This window comes from Oncorhynchus masou, chromosome 25 (genome assembly GCF_036934945.1).
Source record: "Oncorhynchus masou masou isolate Uvic2021 chromosome 25, UVic_Omas_1.1, whole genome shotgun sequence".
In the NCBI taxonomy this organism is placed as follows: Eukaryota; Metazoa; Chordata; class Actinopteri; order Salmoniformes; family Salmonidae; genus Oncorhynchus; species Oncorhynchus masou.
Genome location: NC_088236.1, coordinates 23,272,039 through 23,292,076, shown reverse-complemented (window position 1 = coordinate 23,292,076; position 20,038 = coordinate 23,272,039). Strand labels below are relative to the sequence as shown.

The window sequence follows — 20,038 nt, the reverse complement described above, 5'->3', positions numbered from 1 at the left end:
GGTGTCACTCCTAGAGGAGGTTCTCTGCTACTGCCTGCGTGTCACTCCAAGAAGAGGTTCTCTGCTACTGCCTGCGTGTCACTCCTAGAGGAGGTTCTCTGCTACTGCCTGGGTGTCATGCTGCCCTTAGAGGAGGTTCTCTGCTACTGCCTGGGTGTCATGCCACCCTTTGGGAAGTTCTCTGCTACTGCCTGGGTGTCATGCTACCCTAGAGGAAGTTCTCTGCTACTGCCTGGGTGTCATGTCACCCCTAGAGGAAGTTCTCTGCTACTCCCTGGGTGTCATGCCACCCCTAGAGGAGGTTATCTGCTTCTGCCTGGGTGTCATGCCACCCTAGAGGAAGTTATCTGCTACTGCCTGGGTGTCATGCCACTCTAGAGGAGGTTCTCTGCTACTGCCTGGGTGTCATGCCACCCTTAGAGGAGGCTCTCTGCTACTGCCTGTGTGTCACTCCTAGAGGAGGTTCTCTGCTAAAGCCTGGGTGTCATGCCACCCTTAGAGGAGGTTCTCTACTACTGCCTGCGTGTCACTCCTAGAGGAGGTTCTCTGCTACTGCCTGGGTGTCACCCCTAGAGGAGGTTCTCTGCTACTGCCTGGGTGTCACTCATAGAGGAGGTTCTCTGCTACTGCCTGGGTGTCACTCCTAGAGGAGGTTCTCTGCTACTGCCTGCGTGTCACTCCAAGAAGAGGTTCTCTGCTACTGCCTGCGTGTCACTCCTAGAGGAGGTTCTCTGCTACTGCCTGGGTGTCATGCTGCCCTTAGAGGAGGTTCTCTGCTACTGCCTGGGTGTCATGCCACCCTATAGGAAGTTCTCTGCTACTGCCTGGTTGTCATGCTACCCTAGAGGAAGTTCTCTGCTACTGCCTGGGTGTCATGTCACCCCTAGAGGAAGTTCTCTGCTACTCCCTGGGTGTCATGCCACCCCTTGGAGGTCCTCTGCTACTGCCTGGGTGTCATGCCACCCCTAGAGGAGGTTCTCTGCTTCTGCCTGGGTGTCATGCCACCCTAGAGGAAGTTATCTGCTACTGCCTGGGTGTCATGCCACCCTAGAGGAGGTTCTCTGCTACTGCCTGGGTGTCATGCCACCCTTAGAGGAGGCTCTCTGCTACTGCCTGTGTGTCACTCCTAGAGGAGGTTCTCTGCTACTGCCTGGGTGTCACCCCTAGAGGAGGTTCTCTGCTACTGCCTGCGTGTCACTCCAAGAGGAGGTTCTCTGCTACTGCCTGCGTGTCACTCCAAGAGTAGGTTCTCTGCTACTGCCTGGGTGTCATGCTGCCCTTAGAGGAGGTTCTCTGCTACTGCCTGGGTGTCATGCCACCCTAGAGAAAGTTCTCTGCTACTGCCTGGGTGTCATGCTACCCTATAGGAAGTTCTCTGCTGCTGCCTGGGTGTCATGCCACCCTTAGAGGAGGTTCTCTGCTACTGCCTGCGTGTCACTCCTCGAGGAGGTTTTCTGCTACTGCCTGCGTGTCACTCCTAGAGGAGGTTCTCTGCTACTGCCTGCGTGTCACCCCGAGAGGAGGTTCTCTGCAACTGCCTACGTGTCCCCCCCCTAGAGGAGGGCACCTTGATTGGTCCTAGCCAGGGTTACCTGCCTCGCCTCGCTCCTTACCGTATGGGCCGAGAACAGCAGTCTGCTGCTCGTACTGGGCGCAGATGAAATGATAAACACCTCATCTGTCCCCAAGTCCAGTTCCGTGAGACCATTGGATGAGAGGTCCACTTCAGCATGCTCAAACATATCACCACCAACACTGACCGGGGAACCTGGGAAGGAAAGGAAGGAATAGTTGTTTTTGAATCATTTAGTTGTGACAAGTACAATTAAAACATTGCTACATTGAAGGCACAACAGTCAGATGCATTGCACCATCACACCTTAGTTTACACTAACTTTCACTGCTTTTCCCTAAAAGAGCACTTGAAATGGAATGTTACAGCTTGGTCTCCATAGGCTACTGTATATTACTGCACTGTGTACCCAGTACACCGTGTACCCACTGTAGCCACAGTACTTGTCCACTCATATTTCTGTTAACTCAGTGAGTTCCAAAGGTGCTTGCACTCAATCCATGAAAAAGAATAACCCAAGGAGGCCGAGATGCAAAAATAATATACTTATTTGAATGAATTCTTGAAAGAATACAGAAGGGTGACATTGCAAGGTGCTAAAAATAGAAAAACACTCATGGTGACATGGTTGAACTCAGCGTGAGGAGAAACATGGTGTTCCTAATGCTCTCACGTTATACAGGTTAAATGTCATGACCTGTAAATCTCTCTGTGGGCTCAGCTACAATGAGAGAGCCTTTGGATTGTTCTGGGATAAACCCTGTGTTACTCCAAAACTAAAGCCATTTTCCATTGAGACTTCTAATGCTGCACTTCCCACCTCCCAATTTAGAGCCATTCTATGGCCGTGATCATGAGAAAATATGTCGACTCATTCAGTCTGTGGTAGAATCCTACCAGTTCTATTATTTCTATTACTGTTTAGAATCTTGCCAGCTCTATTATTGTTTAGAATCCTACACGCTCGATTACTGTTTAGAATCCTACCCGCTCTATTACTGTTTAGAATCCTACCCGCTCTATTATTGTTTAGAATCCTACCAGTTCTATTACTTCTATATTACTGTTTAGAATCCTACCAGCTCTATTATTGTTTAGAATCCCACCAGCTCTATTATTGTTTAGAATCCTACTAGTTCTATTATATCTATTACTGTTTAGAATCCTACCAGCTCTATTATTGTTTCAAATCCTACCAGTTCTATTGCTGTTAAGAATCCTACCAGTTCCATTATTTATATTACTGTTTCGAATCCTACCAGCTCTATTACTGTTTAGAATCCTACCAGATCTATTATTTCTATTACTGTTTAGAATCCTACCAGTTCTATTATTTCTATTACTGTTTAGAATCCTACCAGTTCTTTAATTTATATTACAGTTTAGAATCCTACCAGCTCTATTACTGTTTAGAATCCTACCAGTTATCTTATTTATATTATTGTTTAGAATCCTACCCGTTATATTATTTATATTATTGTTTAGAATCGTACCAGCTCTATTACTGTTTAGAATCATGCCAGCTCTATTACTGTTTAGAATCTTACCAGATCTATTATTGTTTAGAATCATACCAGCTCTATTACTGTTTAGAATAATACTAGTTCTATTATATCTATTACTGTTTCTATTAGTTCTATTAGTTTTATTATTTCTGTTATTGTTTAGAATCCTACCAGATCTATTACTGTTTAGAATCCTACCAGCTCTATTATTGTTTAGAATCCTACACGCTCGATTACTGTTTAGAATCCTACCCGCTCTATTACTGTTTAGAATCCTACCCACTCTATTATTGTTTAGAATCCTACCAGCTCTATTATTGTTTAGAATCCCACCAGCTCTATTATTGTTTAGAATCCTACTAGTTCTATTATATCTATTACTGTTTAGAATCCTACCAGCTCTATTATTGTTTCGAATCCTACCAGTTCTATTGCTGTTAAGAATCCTACCAGTTCCATTATTTATATTACTGTTTCGAATCCTACCAGCTCTATTACTGTTTAGAATCCTACCAGCTCTATTACTGTTTAGAATCCTACCAGATATATTATTTCTATTACTGTTTAGAATCCTACCAGATCTATTATTTCTATTACTGTTTAGAATCCTAACAGCTCTATTATTGTTTAGAATCCTACCAGTTCTATTATTTCTATTACTGTTTAGAATCCTACCAGTTCTTTAATTTATATTACAGTTTAGAATCCTACCAGCTCTATTACTGTTTAGAATCCTACCAGTTATATTATTTATATTATTGTTTAGAATCCTACCCGTTATATTATTTATATTATTGTTTAGAATCCTACCCGTTATATTATTTATATTATTGTTTAGAATCGTACCAGCTCTATTACTGTTTAGAATCATGCCAGCTCTATTACTGTTTAGAATCTTACCAGATCTATTATTGTTTAGAATCATACCAGCTCTATTACTGTTTAGAATAATACTAGTTCTATTATATCTATTACTGTTTCTATTAGTTCTATTATTTCTGTTATTGTTTAGAATCCTACCAGATCTATTACTGTTTAGAATCCTACCAGCTCTATTATTGTTTAGAATCATACCAGCTCTATTATTGTTTAGAATAATACCAGTTCTATTATATCTATTACTGTTTCTATTAGTTCTATTATTTCTGTTATTGTTTAGAATCTTACCAGCTATATTATTGTTTAGAATCCTACCAGATCTATTACTGTTTAGAATCCTACCAGATCTATTATTTCTATTACTGTTTAGAATCCTACCAGATCTATTATTTCTATTACTGTTTAGAGTCCTACCAGATCTATTATTTCTATTACTGTTTAGAATCCTACCAGCTCTATTATTGTTTAGAATCCTACCAGTTCTATTATTTCTATTACTGTTTAGAATCCTACCAGTTCTTTAATTTATATTACAGTTTAGAATCCTACCAGCTCTATTACTGTTTAGAATCCTACCAGTTATCTTATTTATATTATTGTTTAGAATCCTACCCGTTATATTATTTATATTATTGTTTAGAATCGTACCAGCTCTATTACTGTTTAGAATCATGCCAGCTCTATTACTGTTTAGAATCTTACCAGATCTATTATTGTTTAGAATCATACCAGCTCTATTACTGTTTAGAATAATACTAGTTCTATTATATCTATTACTGTTTCTATTAGTTCTATTATTTCTGTTATTGTTTAGAATCCTACCAGATCTATTACTGTTTAGAATCCTACCAGCTCTATTATTGTTTAGAATCATACCAGCTCTATTATTGTTTAGAATAATACCAGTTCTATTATATCTATTACTGTTTCTATTAGTTCTATTATTTCTGTTATTGTTTAGAATCTTACCAGCTATATTATTGTTTAGAATCCTACCAGTTCTATTGCTGTTTAGAATCCTACCAGTTCCATTATTTATATTACTGTTTAGAATCCTACCAGCTCTATTACTGTTTAGAATCCAACCAGTTATATTATTTCTATTATTGTTTAGAATCATACCAGCTCTATTACTGTTTCGAATCCTACCAGTTCTATTATTTTTTATTACTGTTTAGAATCTTACCAGATCTATTATTTCTATTACTGTTGAGAATCCTACCAGATCTATTATTTCTATTACTGTTTAGAATCCTACCAGATCTATTATTTCTATTACTGATTAGAATTCTACCAGCTCTATTACTGTTTAGAATCCTACCAGTTATATTATTTATATTATTGTTTAGAATCCTACCAGATCTAATACTGTTTAGAATCCTACCAGCTCTATAATTGTTTAGAATCCTACTCGCTCTATTATTGTTTAGAATCCTACTAGTTCTATTATATCTATTACTGTTTAGAATCTTACCAGCTCTATTATTGTTTAGAATCCTACCAGTTCTATTGCTGTTTAGAATCATACCAGCTCTATTACTGTTTAGAATCCTACCAGATCTATTACTGTTTAGAATCCTACCAGATCTATTATTTCTATTACTGTTTAGAATCCTACCAGATCTATTATTTCTATTACTGTTTAGAATCCTACCAGATCTATTATTTCTATTACTGTTTAGAATTCTACCAGCTCTATTACTGTTTAGAATCCTACCAGTTCTATTATTTATATTATTGTTTAGAATCCTACTAGTTCTATTATTGTTTAGAATCCTACCAGTTCTATTATTGTTTAGAATCCTACCAGTTCTATTATTTCTGTTATTGTTTAGAATCCTACCAAAATATATTACTGTTTAGAATCCTACCAACTCTATTACTGTTTAGAATCATAACAGCTCTATTACTGTTTAGAATCATACCAGATCTACTATTTCTATTACTGTTTAGAATCCTACCAGATCTATTATTTCTATTACTGTTTAGAATCCTACCAGATCTATTATTTCTACTGCTGTTGAGAATCCTACCAGTTCTATAATTTCTATTACTGTTTAGAATCCTAACAGCTATATTACTGTTTAGAATCCTACCAGTTATATTATTTCTATTTGTGTTTAGAATCCTACCGGTTATATTATTTATATTACTGTTTAGAATCCAACCAGCTCTATTACTGTTTAGAATCCTACCAGTTCTATTATTTCTGTTATTGTTTAGAATCCTACCAGATCTATTACTGTTTAGAATCCTACCAGCTCTATTACTGTTTAGAATCCTACCAGATCTATTATTTCTATAACTGTTTAGAATCCTACCAGATCTATTATTTCTATTACTGTTTTGAATCCTACCAGATCTATTATTTCTATTACTGTTTAGAATTCTACCAGCTCTATTACTGTTTAGAATCCTACCAGTTCTATTATTTATATTATTGTTTAGAATCCTACCAGATATATTACTGTTTAGAATCCTACCATCTCTATTACTGTTTAGAATCCTACCAGCTCTATTACTGTTTAGAATCCTACCAGTTATATTATTTATATTATTGTTTAGAATCCTATCAGCTCTATTACTGTTTAGAATCCTACCAGCTCTATTATTGTTTAGAATCTGACCAGCTTTATTATTGTTTAGAATCCTACTAGTTCTATTATATCTATTACTGTTTAGAATCTTACCAGCTCTATTATTGTTTAGAATCCTACCAGTTCTATTGCTGTTTAGAATCCTACCAGTTCCATTATTTATATTACTGTTTAGAATCCTACCAGCTCTATTACTGTTTAGAATCCTACCGGTTATATTATTTATATTATTGTTTAGAATCCTACCAGCTCTATTACTGTTTAGAATCCTACCAGCTCTATTATTGTTTAGTATCCTACCAGTTATATTATTTCTATTACTGTTTAGAATCCTACCAGATCTATTATTTCTATTACTGTTTAGAATCCTACCAGTTCTATTATTTCTATTATTGTTTAGAATCATACCAGCTCTATTACTGTTTAGAATCATACCAGCTCTATTACTGTTTCGAATCCTACCAGTTCTATTATTTTTATTACTGTTTAGAATCTTACCAGATCTATTATTTCTATTACTGTTGAGAATCCTACCAGATCTATTATTTCTATTACTGTTTAGAATCCTACCAGATCTATTATTTCTATTACTGATTAGAATCCTACCATCTCTATTACTGTTTAGAATCCTACCAGCTCTATTACTGTTTAGAATCCTACCAGTTATATTATTTATATTATTGTGTAGAATCCTATCAGCTCTATTACTGTTTAGAATCCTACCAGCTCTATTATTGTTTAGAATCCGACCAGCTTTATTATTGTTTAGAATCCTACTAGTTCTATTATATCTATTACTGTTTAGAATCTTACCAGCTCTATTATTGTTTAGAATCCTACCAGTTCTATTGCTGTTTAGAATCCTACCAGTTCCATTATTTATATTACTGTTTAGAATCCTACCAGTTATATTATTTCTATTACTGTTTAGAATCATACCAGCTCTATTACTGTTTAGAATCCTACCGGTTATATTATTTATATTATTGTTTAGAATCCTACCAGCTCTATTACTGTTTAGAATCCTACCAGCTCTATTATTGTTTAGTATCCTACCAGTTATATTATTTCTATTACTGTTTAGAATCCTACCAGATCTATTATTTCTATTACTGTTTAGAATCCTACCAGTTCTATTATTTCTATTATTGTTTAGAATCATACCAGCTCTATTACTGTTTAGAATCATACCAGCTCTATTACTGTTTCGAATCCTACCAGTTCTATTACTTTTATTACTGTTTAGAATCTTACCAGATCTATTATTTCTATTACTGTTGAGAATCCTACCAGATCTATTATTTCTATTACTGTTTAGAATCCTACCAGATCTATTATTTCTATTACTGATTAGAATTCTACCAGCTCTATTACTGTTTAGAATCCTACCAGTTATATTATTTATATTATTGTTTAGAATCCTACCAGATCTATTACTGTTTAGAATCCTACCAGCTCTATTATTGTTTAGAATCCTACTCGCTCTATTATTGTTTAGAATCCTACTAGTTCTATTATATCTATTACTGTTTAGAATCTTACAGGCTCTATTATTGTTTAGAATCCTACCAGTTCTATTGCTGTTTAGAATCCTACCAGATCTATTATTTCTATTACTGTTTAGAATCCTACCAGATCTATTATTTCTATTACTGTTTAGAATCCTACTAGATCTATTATTTCTATTACTGTTTAGAATCCTACCAGATCTATTATTTCTATTACTGTTTAGAATTCTACCAGCTCTATTACTGTTTAGAATCCTACCAGTTCTATTATTTATATTATTGTTTAGAATCATACCAGCTCTATTACTGTTTAGAATCATACCAGCTCTATTACTGTTTAGAATCCTACCAGATCTATTATTTTTATTACTGTTTAGAATCTTACCAGATCTATTATTTATATTACTGTTTAGAATCGTACCAGATCTATTTTTTTCTATTACTGTTGAGAATCCTACCAGTTCTATAATTTCTATTACTGTTTAGAATCCTACCAGTTCTATTACTGTTTAGAATCATACCAGCTCTATTACTGTTTAGAATCTTACCAGATCTATTATTTCTATTACTGTTTAGAATCCTAACAGCTCTATTACTGTTTAGAATCCTACCAGTTATATTATTTCTATTATTGTTTAGAATCCTACCAGTTATATTATTTATATTACTGTTTAGAATCCTACCAGCTCTATTACTGTTTAGAATCCTACCAGTTATATTATTTCTATTATTGTTTAAAATCATACCAGCTCTATTACTGTTTAAAATCATACCAGCTCTATTACTGTTTAGAATCCTAGCAGATCTATTATTTATATTACTGTTTAGAATCATACCAGCTCTATTATTGTTTAGAATCCTACCAGTTATATTATTTCTATTATTGTTTAGAATCCTACCAGTTATATTATTTCTGTCACGCCTTGGTCTTAGTATTTTGTGTTTTCGTTAATTAGTTGGTCAGGCCAGGGTGTGACATGGGTTTATGTTGTTGTATTTCATAGTGGGTTTTTTTAGTTATTGGGATTGCGGCTGAGTAGGGGTGTTGCATAGGTTTGGCTGCCTGAGGCGGTTCTCAATCAGAGTCAGGTGATTCTCGTTGTCTCTGATTGGGAACCGTATTTAGGTAGCCTGGGTTTCACTTTGTATTTCGTGGGTGATTGTTCCTGTCTCTGTGTTAGTGTTCACCAGGCAGACTCGGTCACTTTTGGATTTTCTTTTTTTCTTGTATTGGAAGAAGAAGAGTACGAGCGCCATTCTCCTTGCAGAGATGGTGCTAAATACATCATCACGGTCGGTCCCTGGGATTGGGCTGGCTAACACGATTCGTTTTGCTTGGAAGGAAAAGGAGTTGGAACCTTTAGGACGAGAATCTTTTGGAAGGATTATATTGATGGGGATTCTAAAGCTGACGGTGAAGGACGTGTTTTGTTTCCAAGGCACGACGTCGCGCTATATACAGAAGAAAAACATGATGATATCCTGAGAAGGGCAAGAGCAGTGGGAGGTGAGAGGCCGATGTGCCACTACGAAATATCAAGCCTGGCGAAGAATAACTTTAGGGTTGTAACTGTTAACATTTACAACCCTTACGTTAAGGATGAAGAGGTGAGGGCTTTTCTGGGGAGATACATGGATAACGTTTCCTCAGCTAGGCACCTCAAACACTCCCTTGGGTTTTGGAATGGGAGGAGAGGTTTCCAGGCCCTCCTCAGGGAGGACCCAAAGGGACATGGTGGCTACCTTCATCCTCCTGCTATGTTCTCCCTTGGGGCTGACAGGGGGACATTGTTTTATGCACGTCAGCCCCCATTTTGCAGGCGCTGTATGGCCTATGGACACATTTTCGCCTCGTGCAGCATGAGAAAATGCAGATTTTGTGGATCTGAGGATCACGAGGCGAGGGATTGTGACAAGCCTAAGACATGCCATGGGTGTGGCTCGTCAGCACACCTGTGGCGGGGTGCCCGGCCCGTCAGAGGTCATATGCATCTGCGGCTGGGGGGAGCAGGAGCGGGGGATGGGGAAGAAGAGGAGGGGAAGGAAACACGCCTCATGACAAGAATACAAGTCCAGAGGGGAAGGCCACAAGGAAGGAAGAGGAGCAAGAAGCGGCGGATGGAAGAGAGAAGGAAACGGAAGGCACGGGAGTAGGAGAACCAGGAAAAGCGGTGGAAGAAGGCAACCGAGTGGAGGAGCATGAGAGAGAAGAAAGCGAGGGAGGAGTGGTGGAGAAGAAGACGGTGGAAGAGCAAGTGGACTGGGGGGAAAGTGACATGGTGGAAGAGATGAGGGGTATGGTGGAGGAGCTGGCGGGGGGGGGGTGGTATCTCTCCACTGCCTCCATCACCAAAGAAGAGAATGAAGAGGAGGGTGCGATTGGCCGACAGTGAGGGGGAGGGGATGGCCAAGAGAGTGATGGGGGTGGGAGAAACCTCTGGGTTGATGCTGGTTTCCCAAGACTCTCAACTTCATTTGGGTGGGGACACACCTAACAAGACTCAGGACTGGGTACAGGAGGAGGTGGGGAGCTTTTTGTTTGGGGACTCAGCCTCCCCAATTTTTTTCCAAACCAGCTGCTACACTGGGGAGGGGGGGGATTGTGGGGGTAGACCCAGGGTGCAGGGCACCCCGAAGCCAAACACTATTCCTGCATCCTGGGATGGTGTGATGGAGGAAGAGGAGGGGATGTCGGGATTACGGATGGTGTTCTCACCGGTAGATATGCCCCCCGGGTGAGTCTCCTGTTTTTTGTTTTTTTTCTGTCTGAGTTTAGAATGAGTGTATTACATGTTTTATTTTTTTCATGGAGTCTAATTTTACTTTTGTTAGTTTAAATGTAAGGTGTTTAAGAGATATTGTTAAAAGGAGGGTGGTTTTTAGTTATTTGGAGGGTGTGGGGTTTGATTTTTGTTTTTTACAGGAGGTTCACCTGAGGGATGGAGGGGATGTTAGTAGATTTAAGAGGGAGTGGGACAAGGGGGAGTCGGTTTGGGGTGTAGGGGGTGCACTCATCGGGGGTAGGGATTTTGTGTGGGCACAGGGAGGTAAAAGTGGAGGATTCTTTTGTGGTAATGCAGGGGAGGGTTATAGGGGTGGATGTCACGATAAGGGATTGTAAATTTAGATTAGTGGTGGTGTATGGGCCACAGGTGGTGGCAGACAGGAAGGAGATGGTGGACTGTCTGACGCCCCTGTGTGTCACAAATAGGAAATTAGTGATAGGGGGGGATTTTAATACAGATTTAGGAAGAGGGGGGGATAACAGTGCAGGCGCCATTGCTAGGCTAATGGCTTGCCATGGTCTGGTAGATGGTGGTATGCACACTACTCCGAAAATGGACGGTCCTACATGGCGTAACTCCAGGGGGGTTGAGCGGAGGCTCGATTATATTTTTGTACCCAGGTCTTTGGGAAAGTTGTCTGGGCAGCTGTTGCCTGTTTTCTTTTCGGATCACGACGGGGTGCTCCTGCAGGTGGGGTCGCCAGTCTGCCTCTGGTAAGGGGTACTGGAAGTTAGATCAGGATGTGCTGGAGGAGCAGGCTTTTGTTGACGGGTTTTATGTTTTCTTTAGGAGGCTTGAGGGTCTCCGGTCCATGTGCGAGGGGGTGTTAGAGTGGTGGGAATTAGTTAAGGTGAGGATTAGGGCTTTTATAATAGGGTATTGCAAGAGGAAAAAAAGGGAGGAGAGGAGGGAGGTGGATCGTATCCAAAGGTTAATTGAACTCGAATACGAGGCAGGCAACCTCGGCGGGTCGTTTGACTGGGAGAGATCCTCAACCCTAAAGGCGCAGCTCAGGGAGTTGCAGGAGCGGAAGGCTCGAGCTTTCCTGGAGCGTGCGCATAGCGGCTTTCTAGAACATAATGAGACTTGTTCTGCTATGTTCTTTAAGTTGGTTAGGGCAAGACAGAGTAGGAAGGTAATGCATGGTGTTAGGGAAGAAAATGGTAGTATAGTTAGAGAACCAGAGGATATGGTCAGGGTGACAACTGATCATTTCCAAGGTTTATTTAAGGAAAGGGAAATAGATGTAGAGCAGGGAAATGTGTTTTTAGAACACTTGTCCAGGCGGTTGCCGGAGGACATTAGAGAAGTGATGGAGGCCCAGATTTCACTAGAAGAGGTTGAGAGCGCTCTTAGGAGGATGGGAAAATGGAAGGTGCCTGGGATAGATGGGCTGCCGGCTGAGTTTTATCTCAAGTTTTGGGGTATACTTGGACCAGTGGTCCTCGAAGTCTTGAAGGCCATCCTTGAGACGGGGGTCCCAGGGGGATCCAATGGCTGTTGGTGTGCTGTCACTTTTATATAAGAAGGGGGAAGTAACTGACCTTGGCAACTGGCGGCCGTTGACCATGCTGTGTGTAGATTACAAGCTACTTGCAAAGGTTTTAGCAGACCGGTTGCGCACAGCCCTTCCCTACGTCGTTCATGAGGATCAGACGTGCGGGGTAGAGGGCCGCTCTATTAGATGGAACCTACAGTTAATCAGGGACTCCATCGCTTGGGTTGAAGATAGAGGACTGCCTTTAATGGTAGCAGCGCTAGATCAGGCGAAAGCCTTTGATCGCGTGAATAGATCCTTTTTATTCAGAGTGTTAGGTCGATTAGGATTTGGGGAGAAGTTTATAGGATGGATTCGTACATTATATGTCGGAGCGGGGTGCCGAGTTAGTGTAAATAGTCACTTGGGTGACGTTTTTGACCTCTCGTCTGGGGTCAGGCAGGGGTGCCCACTCTCGGCTCTCCTCTTCGTTCTGTACATGGAGCCTCTGGGGGCTGCCATTAGGGCAGACACAGGGGTGGAAGGTCTGCTGATCCCTGGAAGTGGTGGACTGCGTGTTAAGATGACGCAGTACGCCGACGACACTTCCTTGTTGTTGTGCAAGGACTCGTGCCTGACAAGGTCCCTTGCCATCTTTGGGGATTTCACTCGAGCGTCGGGAGCAGTTCTGAACCATGCAAAGTCTTCCGTCAAGTTTTTCGGAAGATGGCGCGGTAGAACGGATGTGCCTGGAGGGTTATCTCTCTGTGAGGGGGCCCTGAGGATTCTCGGGGTCCATTTTGAGACCTCCGGCTCAGCGACGCTAAACTGGAACATGCGTATTGCAGTGGTACAGAGGAAGCTAGCAATGTGGAAAGCTAGGTATTTGTCTTTTATGGGCAAAGTCCTGGTCCTAAAGGTGGATGTGTTGCCGTTGCTTTTGTATTTGGCATACATCTACCCATTGCCGGTTTGTCTGAGAAGGTCTCTAGTGAAGCTTGTGTTTCAGTTTATGTGGAGTGGCAGGTATGAGTGGGTCGCCAGGGCACGCATGATCTGTCCCATCGGGGAGGGAGGTAGGGGGGTACCACATTTCCCCCTCAAGCTGGACACAATTTTTGTTTCTTTCTTGGTAATGGAGCTTGCTCAGCCAGTGATACACCCGTCCGGTTACCTTCTGCGGGTATTTTTCTCGTATCAGGCGAGAAGCATAATGGTGTGGTCTAACACGGGTCCTCGGGCGGAACAGCTGCCGTGGCACTTTGGTCATGCGGCCAAGTGGCTGCGTGCGCACCCAGAGGTTGAAGTTGCCCGAGTAGGTTTAGATCATAGGCACCTGTACGAGGAGGTCAGAAAGGCAGAGAGTCCGGCGCCTGTAGTAGGCATCTCGGAAGTGGTCTGGGAGGGAGTGCAGGTGAGGGGTCTGGACAACAGGCTCAAGGACCTGAATTGGTTGAGCCTTCATAAGTGTTTGCCGGTACGTTCCATCTTGTACCGGTATAGTTTAGTGCAATCCCCCACCTGTCCAAGATCCTCTTGTGGCAGGGAGGAGACTGTGCGCCATGTCTTTTGGGACTGTGCCTTTGCTGGAGTAGTATGGGCTAGGGCACGGGTGTTGTTAGGTTTGGTAAAGGGGGATTTTGTATTGACGTGGGCCAGGTTAGAGAGGGGTGTAGGGAGAGCGAGAGGGACGGATAGGGACAGGTTTCTGCTCTGGCTTCTCATTAGTCTCTTTAAACGGGGGCTGTGGGAAGCAAGGCTGAACATGGAGAAGACAGGGAGAGATTGGGGGTGGAAGGGATAGTGAGGAGAGTAACCAACACGCTGCATTTCGGTCCGACTTTCTTGCGACAAACGAAGAACGCCGTTACAATTTCTATTATTGTTTAGAATCCTACCAGTTCTATTATTGTTTAGAATCCTACCAGTTCTATTATTATTTAGAATCCTACCAGTTATATTATTTATATTACTGTTTAGAATCCAACCAGCTCTATTACTGTTTAGAATCCTACCAGTTATATTATTTCTATTATTGTTTAGAATCATACCAGCTCTATTACTGTTTAGAATCCTAGCAGATCTATTATTTTTATTATTGTTTAGAACCTTACCAGATCTATTATTTATATTACTGTTTAGAATCCTACCAGATCTATTATTTATATAACTGTTTAGAATCCTACCAATTATATTATTTCTATTATTGTTTAAAATCTAACCAGTTCTATTATTGTTTCGAATCCTACCAGTTCTATTTCTGTTATTGTTTAGAATCCTACCAGTTCTATTTCTGTTATTGTTTAGAATCCTACCAGTTCTATTTCTGTTATTGTTTAGAATCCTACCAGATCTATTACTGTTTAGAATCATACCAGATCTATTACTGTTTAGAATACTACCAGCTCTATTACTGTTTAGAATCCTACCAGCTCTATTACTGTTTAGAATCCTACCAGATCTATTACTGTTTAGAATCCTACCAGATCTATTATTTCTATTACTGTTTAGAATCCTACCAGATCTATTATTTCTATTACTGTTTAGAGTCCTACCAGATCTATTATTTCTATTACTGTTTAGAATCCTACCAGCTCTATTATTGTTTAGAATCCTACCAGTTCTATTATTTCTATTACTGTTTAGAATCCTACCAGTTCTTTAATTTATATTACAGTTTAGAATCCTACCAGCTCTATTACTGTTTAGAATCCTACCAGTTATCTTATTTATATTATTGTTTAGAATCCTACCCGTTATATTATTTATATTATTGTTTAGAATCGTACCAGCTCTATTACTGTTTAGAATCATGCCAGCTCTATTACTGTTTAGAATCTTACCAGATCTATTATTGTTTAGAATCATACCAGCTCTATTACTGTTTAGAATAATACTAGTTCTATTATATCTATTACTGTTTCTATTAGTTCTATTAGTTCTATTATTTCTGTTATTGTTTAGAATCCTACCAGATCTATTACTGTTTAGAATCCTACCAGCTCTATTATTGTTTAGAATCCTACACGCTCGATTACTGTTTAGAATCCTACCCGCTCTATTACTGTTTAGAATCCTACCCACTCTATTATTGTTTAGAATCCTACCAGTTCTATTACTTCTATATTACTGTTTAGAATCCTACCAGCTCTATTATTGTTTAGAATCCCACCAGCTCTATTATTGTTTAGAATCCTACTAGTTCTATTATATCTATTACTGTTTAGAATCCTACCAGCTCTATTATTGTTTCGAATCCTACCAGTTCTATTGCTGTTAAGAATCCTACCAGTTCCATTATTTATATTACTGTTTCGAATCCTACCAGCTCTATTACTGTTTAGAATCCTACCAGCTCTATTACTGTTTAGAATCCTACCAGATATATTATTTCTATTACTGTTTAGAATCCTACCAGATCTATTATTTCTATTACTGTTTAGAGTCCTACCAGATCTATTATTTCTATTACTGTTTAGAATCCTAACAGCTCTATTATTGTTTAGAATCCTACCAGTTCTATTATTTCTATTACTGTTTAGAATCCTACCAGTTCTTTAATTTATATTACAGTTTAGAATCCTACCAGTTATATTATTTATATTATTGTTTAGAATCCTACCCGTTATATTATTTATATTATTGTTTAGAATCCTACCCGTTATATTATTTATATTATTGTTTAGAATCGTACCAGCTCTATTACTGTTTAGAATCATGCCAGCTCTATTACTGTTTAGAATCTTACCAGATCTATTATTGTTTAGAATCATACCAGCTCTATTACTGTTTAGAATAATACTAGTTCTATTATTTCTGTTATTGTTTAGAATCCTACCAGATCTATTACTGTTTAGAATCCTACCAGCTCTATTATTGTTTAGAATCATACCAGCTCTATTATTGTTTAGAATAATACCAGTTCTATTATATCTATTACTGTTTAGAATCTTACCAGCTATATTATTGTTTAGAATCCTACCAGTTCTATTGCTGTTTAGAATCCTACCAGTTCCATTATTTATATTACTGTTTAGAATCCTACCAGCTCTATTACTGTTTAGAATCCAACCAGTTATATTATTTCTATTATTGTTTAGAATCATACCAGCTCTATTACTGTTTCGAATCCTACCAGTTCTATTATTTTTTATTACTGTTTAGAATCTTACCAGATCTATTATTTCTATTACTGTTGAGAATCCTACCAGATCTATTATTTCTATTACTGTTTAGAATCCTACCAGATCTATTATTTCTATTACTGATTAGAATTCTACCAGCTCTATTACTGTTTAGAATCCTACCAGTTATATTATTTATATTATTGTTTAGAATCCTACCAGATCTAATACTGTTTAGAATCCTACCAGCTCTATAATTGTTTAGAATCCTACTCGCTCTATTATTGTTTAGAATCCTACTAGTTCTATTATATCTATTACTGTTTAGAATCTTACCAGCTATATTATTGTTTAGAATCCTACCAGTTCTATTGCTGTTTAGAATCATACCAGCTCTATTACTGTTTAGAATCCTACCAGATCTATTACTGTTTAGAATCCTACCAGATCTATTATTTCTATTACTGTTTAGAATCCTACCAGATCTATTATTTCTATTACTGTTTAGAATCCTACCAGATCTATTATTTCTATTACTGTTTAGAATTCTACCAGCTCTATTACTGTTTAGAATCCTACCAGTTCTATTATTTATATTATTGTTTAGAATCCTACTAGTTCTATTACTGTTTAGAATCCTACCAGCTCTATTACGGTTTAGAATCCTACCAGTTATATTATTTCTATTATTGTTTAGAATCCTACCAGTTATATTATTTCTATTATTGTTTAGAATCCTACCAGTTCTATTATTGTTTAGAATCCTACCAGTTCTATTACTGTTTAGAATCATACCAGCTCTATTACTGTTTAGAATCCTACCAGTTATATTATTTCTTATGCGGTTTAGAATCCTACCAGATCTACTATTTCTATTGCTGTTTAGAATCTTACCAGATCTATTACTGCTTAGAATCCTACCAAATCTATTACTGTTTAGAATCCTACCAGTTCCATTATTTATATTACTGTTTAGAATCCTACCAGTTATATTATTTCTATTGTTGTTTAGAATCCTACCAGTTCTATTATTGTTTAGAATCCTACCAGTTATATTATTTCTATTATTGTTTAGAATCCTACCAGCTCTATTACTGTTTAGAATCCTACCAACTCTATTACTGTTTAGAATCCTACCAGCTCTATTACTGTTTAGAATCCTACCAGTTCTATTATTTCTATTATTGTTTAGAATCCTACCAGATCTATTATTTCTATTACTGTTTAGAATTCTACCAGTTCTATTATTGTTTAGAATCCTACCAGTTCTATTATTTCTGTTATTGTTTAGAATCCTACCAAAATATATTACTGTTTAGAATCCTACCAACTCTATTACTGTTTAGAATCATAACAGCTCTATTACTGTTTAGAATCATACCAGATCTACTATTTCTATTACTGTTTAGAATCCTACCAGATCTATTATTTCTATTACTGTTTAGAATCCTACCAGATCTATTATTTCTACTGCTGTTGAGAATCCTACCAGTTCTATAATTTCTATTACTGTTTAGAATCCTAACAGCTATATTACTGTTTAGAATCCTACCAGTTATATTATTTCTATTTGTGTTTAGAATCCTACCGGTTATATTATTTCTGTTATTGTTTAGAATCCTACCAGATCTATTACTGTTTAGAATCCTACCAGCTCTATTACTGTTTAGAATCCTACCAGATCTATTATTTCTATAACTGTTTAGAATCCTACCAGATCTATTATTTCTATTACTGTTTTGAATCCTACCAGATCTATTATTTCTATTACTGTTTAGAATCTTACCAGATATATTACTGCTTAGAATCCTACCAACTCTATTACTGTTTAGAATCCTACCAGTTCCATTATTTATATTACTGTTTAGAATCCTACCAGTTATATTATTTCTATTGTTGTTTAGAATCCTACCAGTTCTATTATTGTTTAGAATCCTACCAGTTATATTATTTCTATTATTGTTTAGAATCCTACCAGCTCTATTACTGTTTAGAATCCTACCAACTCTATTACTGTTTAGAATCCTACCAGCTCTATTACTGTTTAGAATCCTACCAGTTCTATTATTTCTATTATTGTTTAGAATCCTACCAGCTCTATTACTGTTTAGAATCCTACCAGCTCTATTATTGTTTAGAATCCTACCAGCTCTATTATTGTTTAGAAATAATATAACTGGTAGGATTCTATTGTTGTTTAGAATCTTTCCAGTTCTATTATTGTTTAGAATCCTACCAGCTCTATTACTGTTTAGAATCCTACCAGTTCTATTATTCTTTAGAATCATACAAGTTCTATTACTGTTGAGAATCCTACCTGCTCTATTACTGTGTGTTGGAGGTCTGACAGTCAGGCCAAGTGTACAATTTTTCTGTCATAGTTTCACAGCCGAATGAAATAACAGTGTCACAATTACACTGAACATGTAAGTTAGGTTTAGGGGCAGATTAAGTCAGTCAGCCAGGTCGGTACCAGACCAAACACCCCAGCGGTACCACTCAATCATGGAGATAGAGAGGGGGAGCAGGTCAGGGGGAGTGAGCGGATTCACTAGGCTAGGTGGCTGGAGCACAAGTAGAGGGAAAAACAGGGGAGTGTTAGAGGGAGAGAGAGGAGATTGTGTGTGTGTGTGCGCGCGTGTGCATACCCACCTGTGTGTGTGAGGCTGAGGGAGTGGTTGTTGTCGTTCCCTGCTGTCCTAGGGACCTCCAGGCTGGGCTGATTAGGAGCCACCAGCTGCAGCTCACGGACGTCAGCTCCAGAGTTCTGCACTCCCTCCTGCACCTACAATTTAGAGTCAGCAAGTACTATTACAGCTGCCTACCAGAGCACATACACCAAGGGAGTAGGGCTGCACAGCACTATGAAATACAGACATGAACTAAAGTTGTTTTGATCCATTAATAAATGTTTTGATAACCAATGGGGTATTATGATCTCGTGACAATAAGATACTAAAAGAGACCAGAACTTGTAGGACTGTTTTGCTTCTTTCCTTGTTAGCACACTAAAGTTCAATCCCAAATCGAAGTGTATTAGGGAAGTGTAGTGTAGTGTGTGTGTGTGTGTGTGTGTGTGTGTGTGTGTGTGTGTGTGTGTGTGTGTGTGTGTGTGTGAGTCAGTCAGTCAGGCTGCCTGCCCTGCGTGGGAGAAGTTGGACAACAACAGCGCCAGGCCAGCGGAGGGTATTTGCATTTGTTCCAGTGGCTGTAGTCTAGAGGATATGAATGAAATGTTCCCTGATTCCAGTCAGAAGCGAGCCTACAGAGGAATGTCTGGACACACACACACACACAGGGGTCGTTTTCCGTTTACCTCAGAGTTGTTGGATGAGCAAGAGCTGGCTCTTTTCGGACATAGTTTCGGTCTGGAAAACAAAAAAAGAGCCACAACATTGCAGTTATGCATTTCTTGACTGTTTTACATATCTTTGAAAACCATTATTTACTTTTTGACGACATTCTCTTTCATGCTATTTGTGAAAGCTTGACTGTTATTTAGGGCAACTGTTCTCCAAAATGTTTTACAAAATGAACATATTCCCCCACAATTAGAAATGGGAACTTCACTGAGGTTCTTCCTCAAAAC

At 38.7% G+C, this 20,038-nt stretch overlaps 1 protein-coding gene across 1 annotated transcript in view; it reads right to left on the bottom strand.

Moving 5' to 3' along the window:
* The window catches only part of LOC135513930 (uncharacterized), a 43,588-nt gene that overhangs the window by 6,511 nt on the left and 17,039 nt on the right, over positions 1-20,038 (bottom strand). Inside the window, exons 3-5 of the mRNA XM_064936968.1 lie at positions 19,766-19,817; positions 19,102-19,234; positions 1,614-1,768 (exon numbers count right to left, since the gene is read on the bottom strand). Of these exons, the coding sequence (XP_064793040.1) occupies positions 1,614-1,768; positions 19,102-19,234; positions 19,766-19,817 (340 nt within the window). The remainder of the gene's footprint in view (positions 1-1,613; positions 1,769-19,101; positions 19,235-19,765; positions 19,818-20,038) is intronic.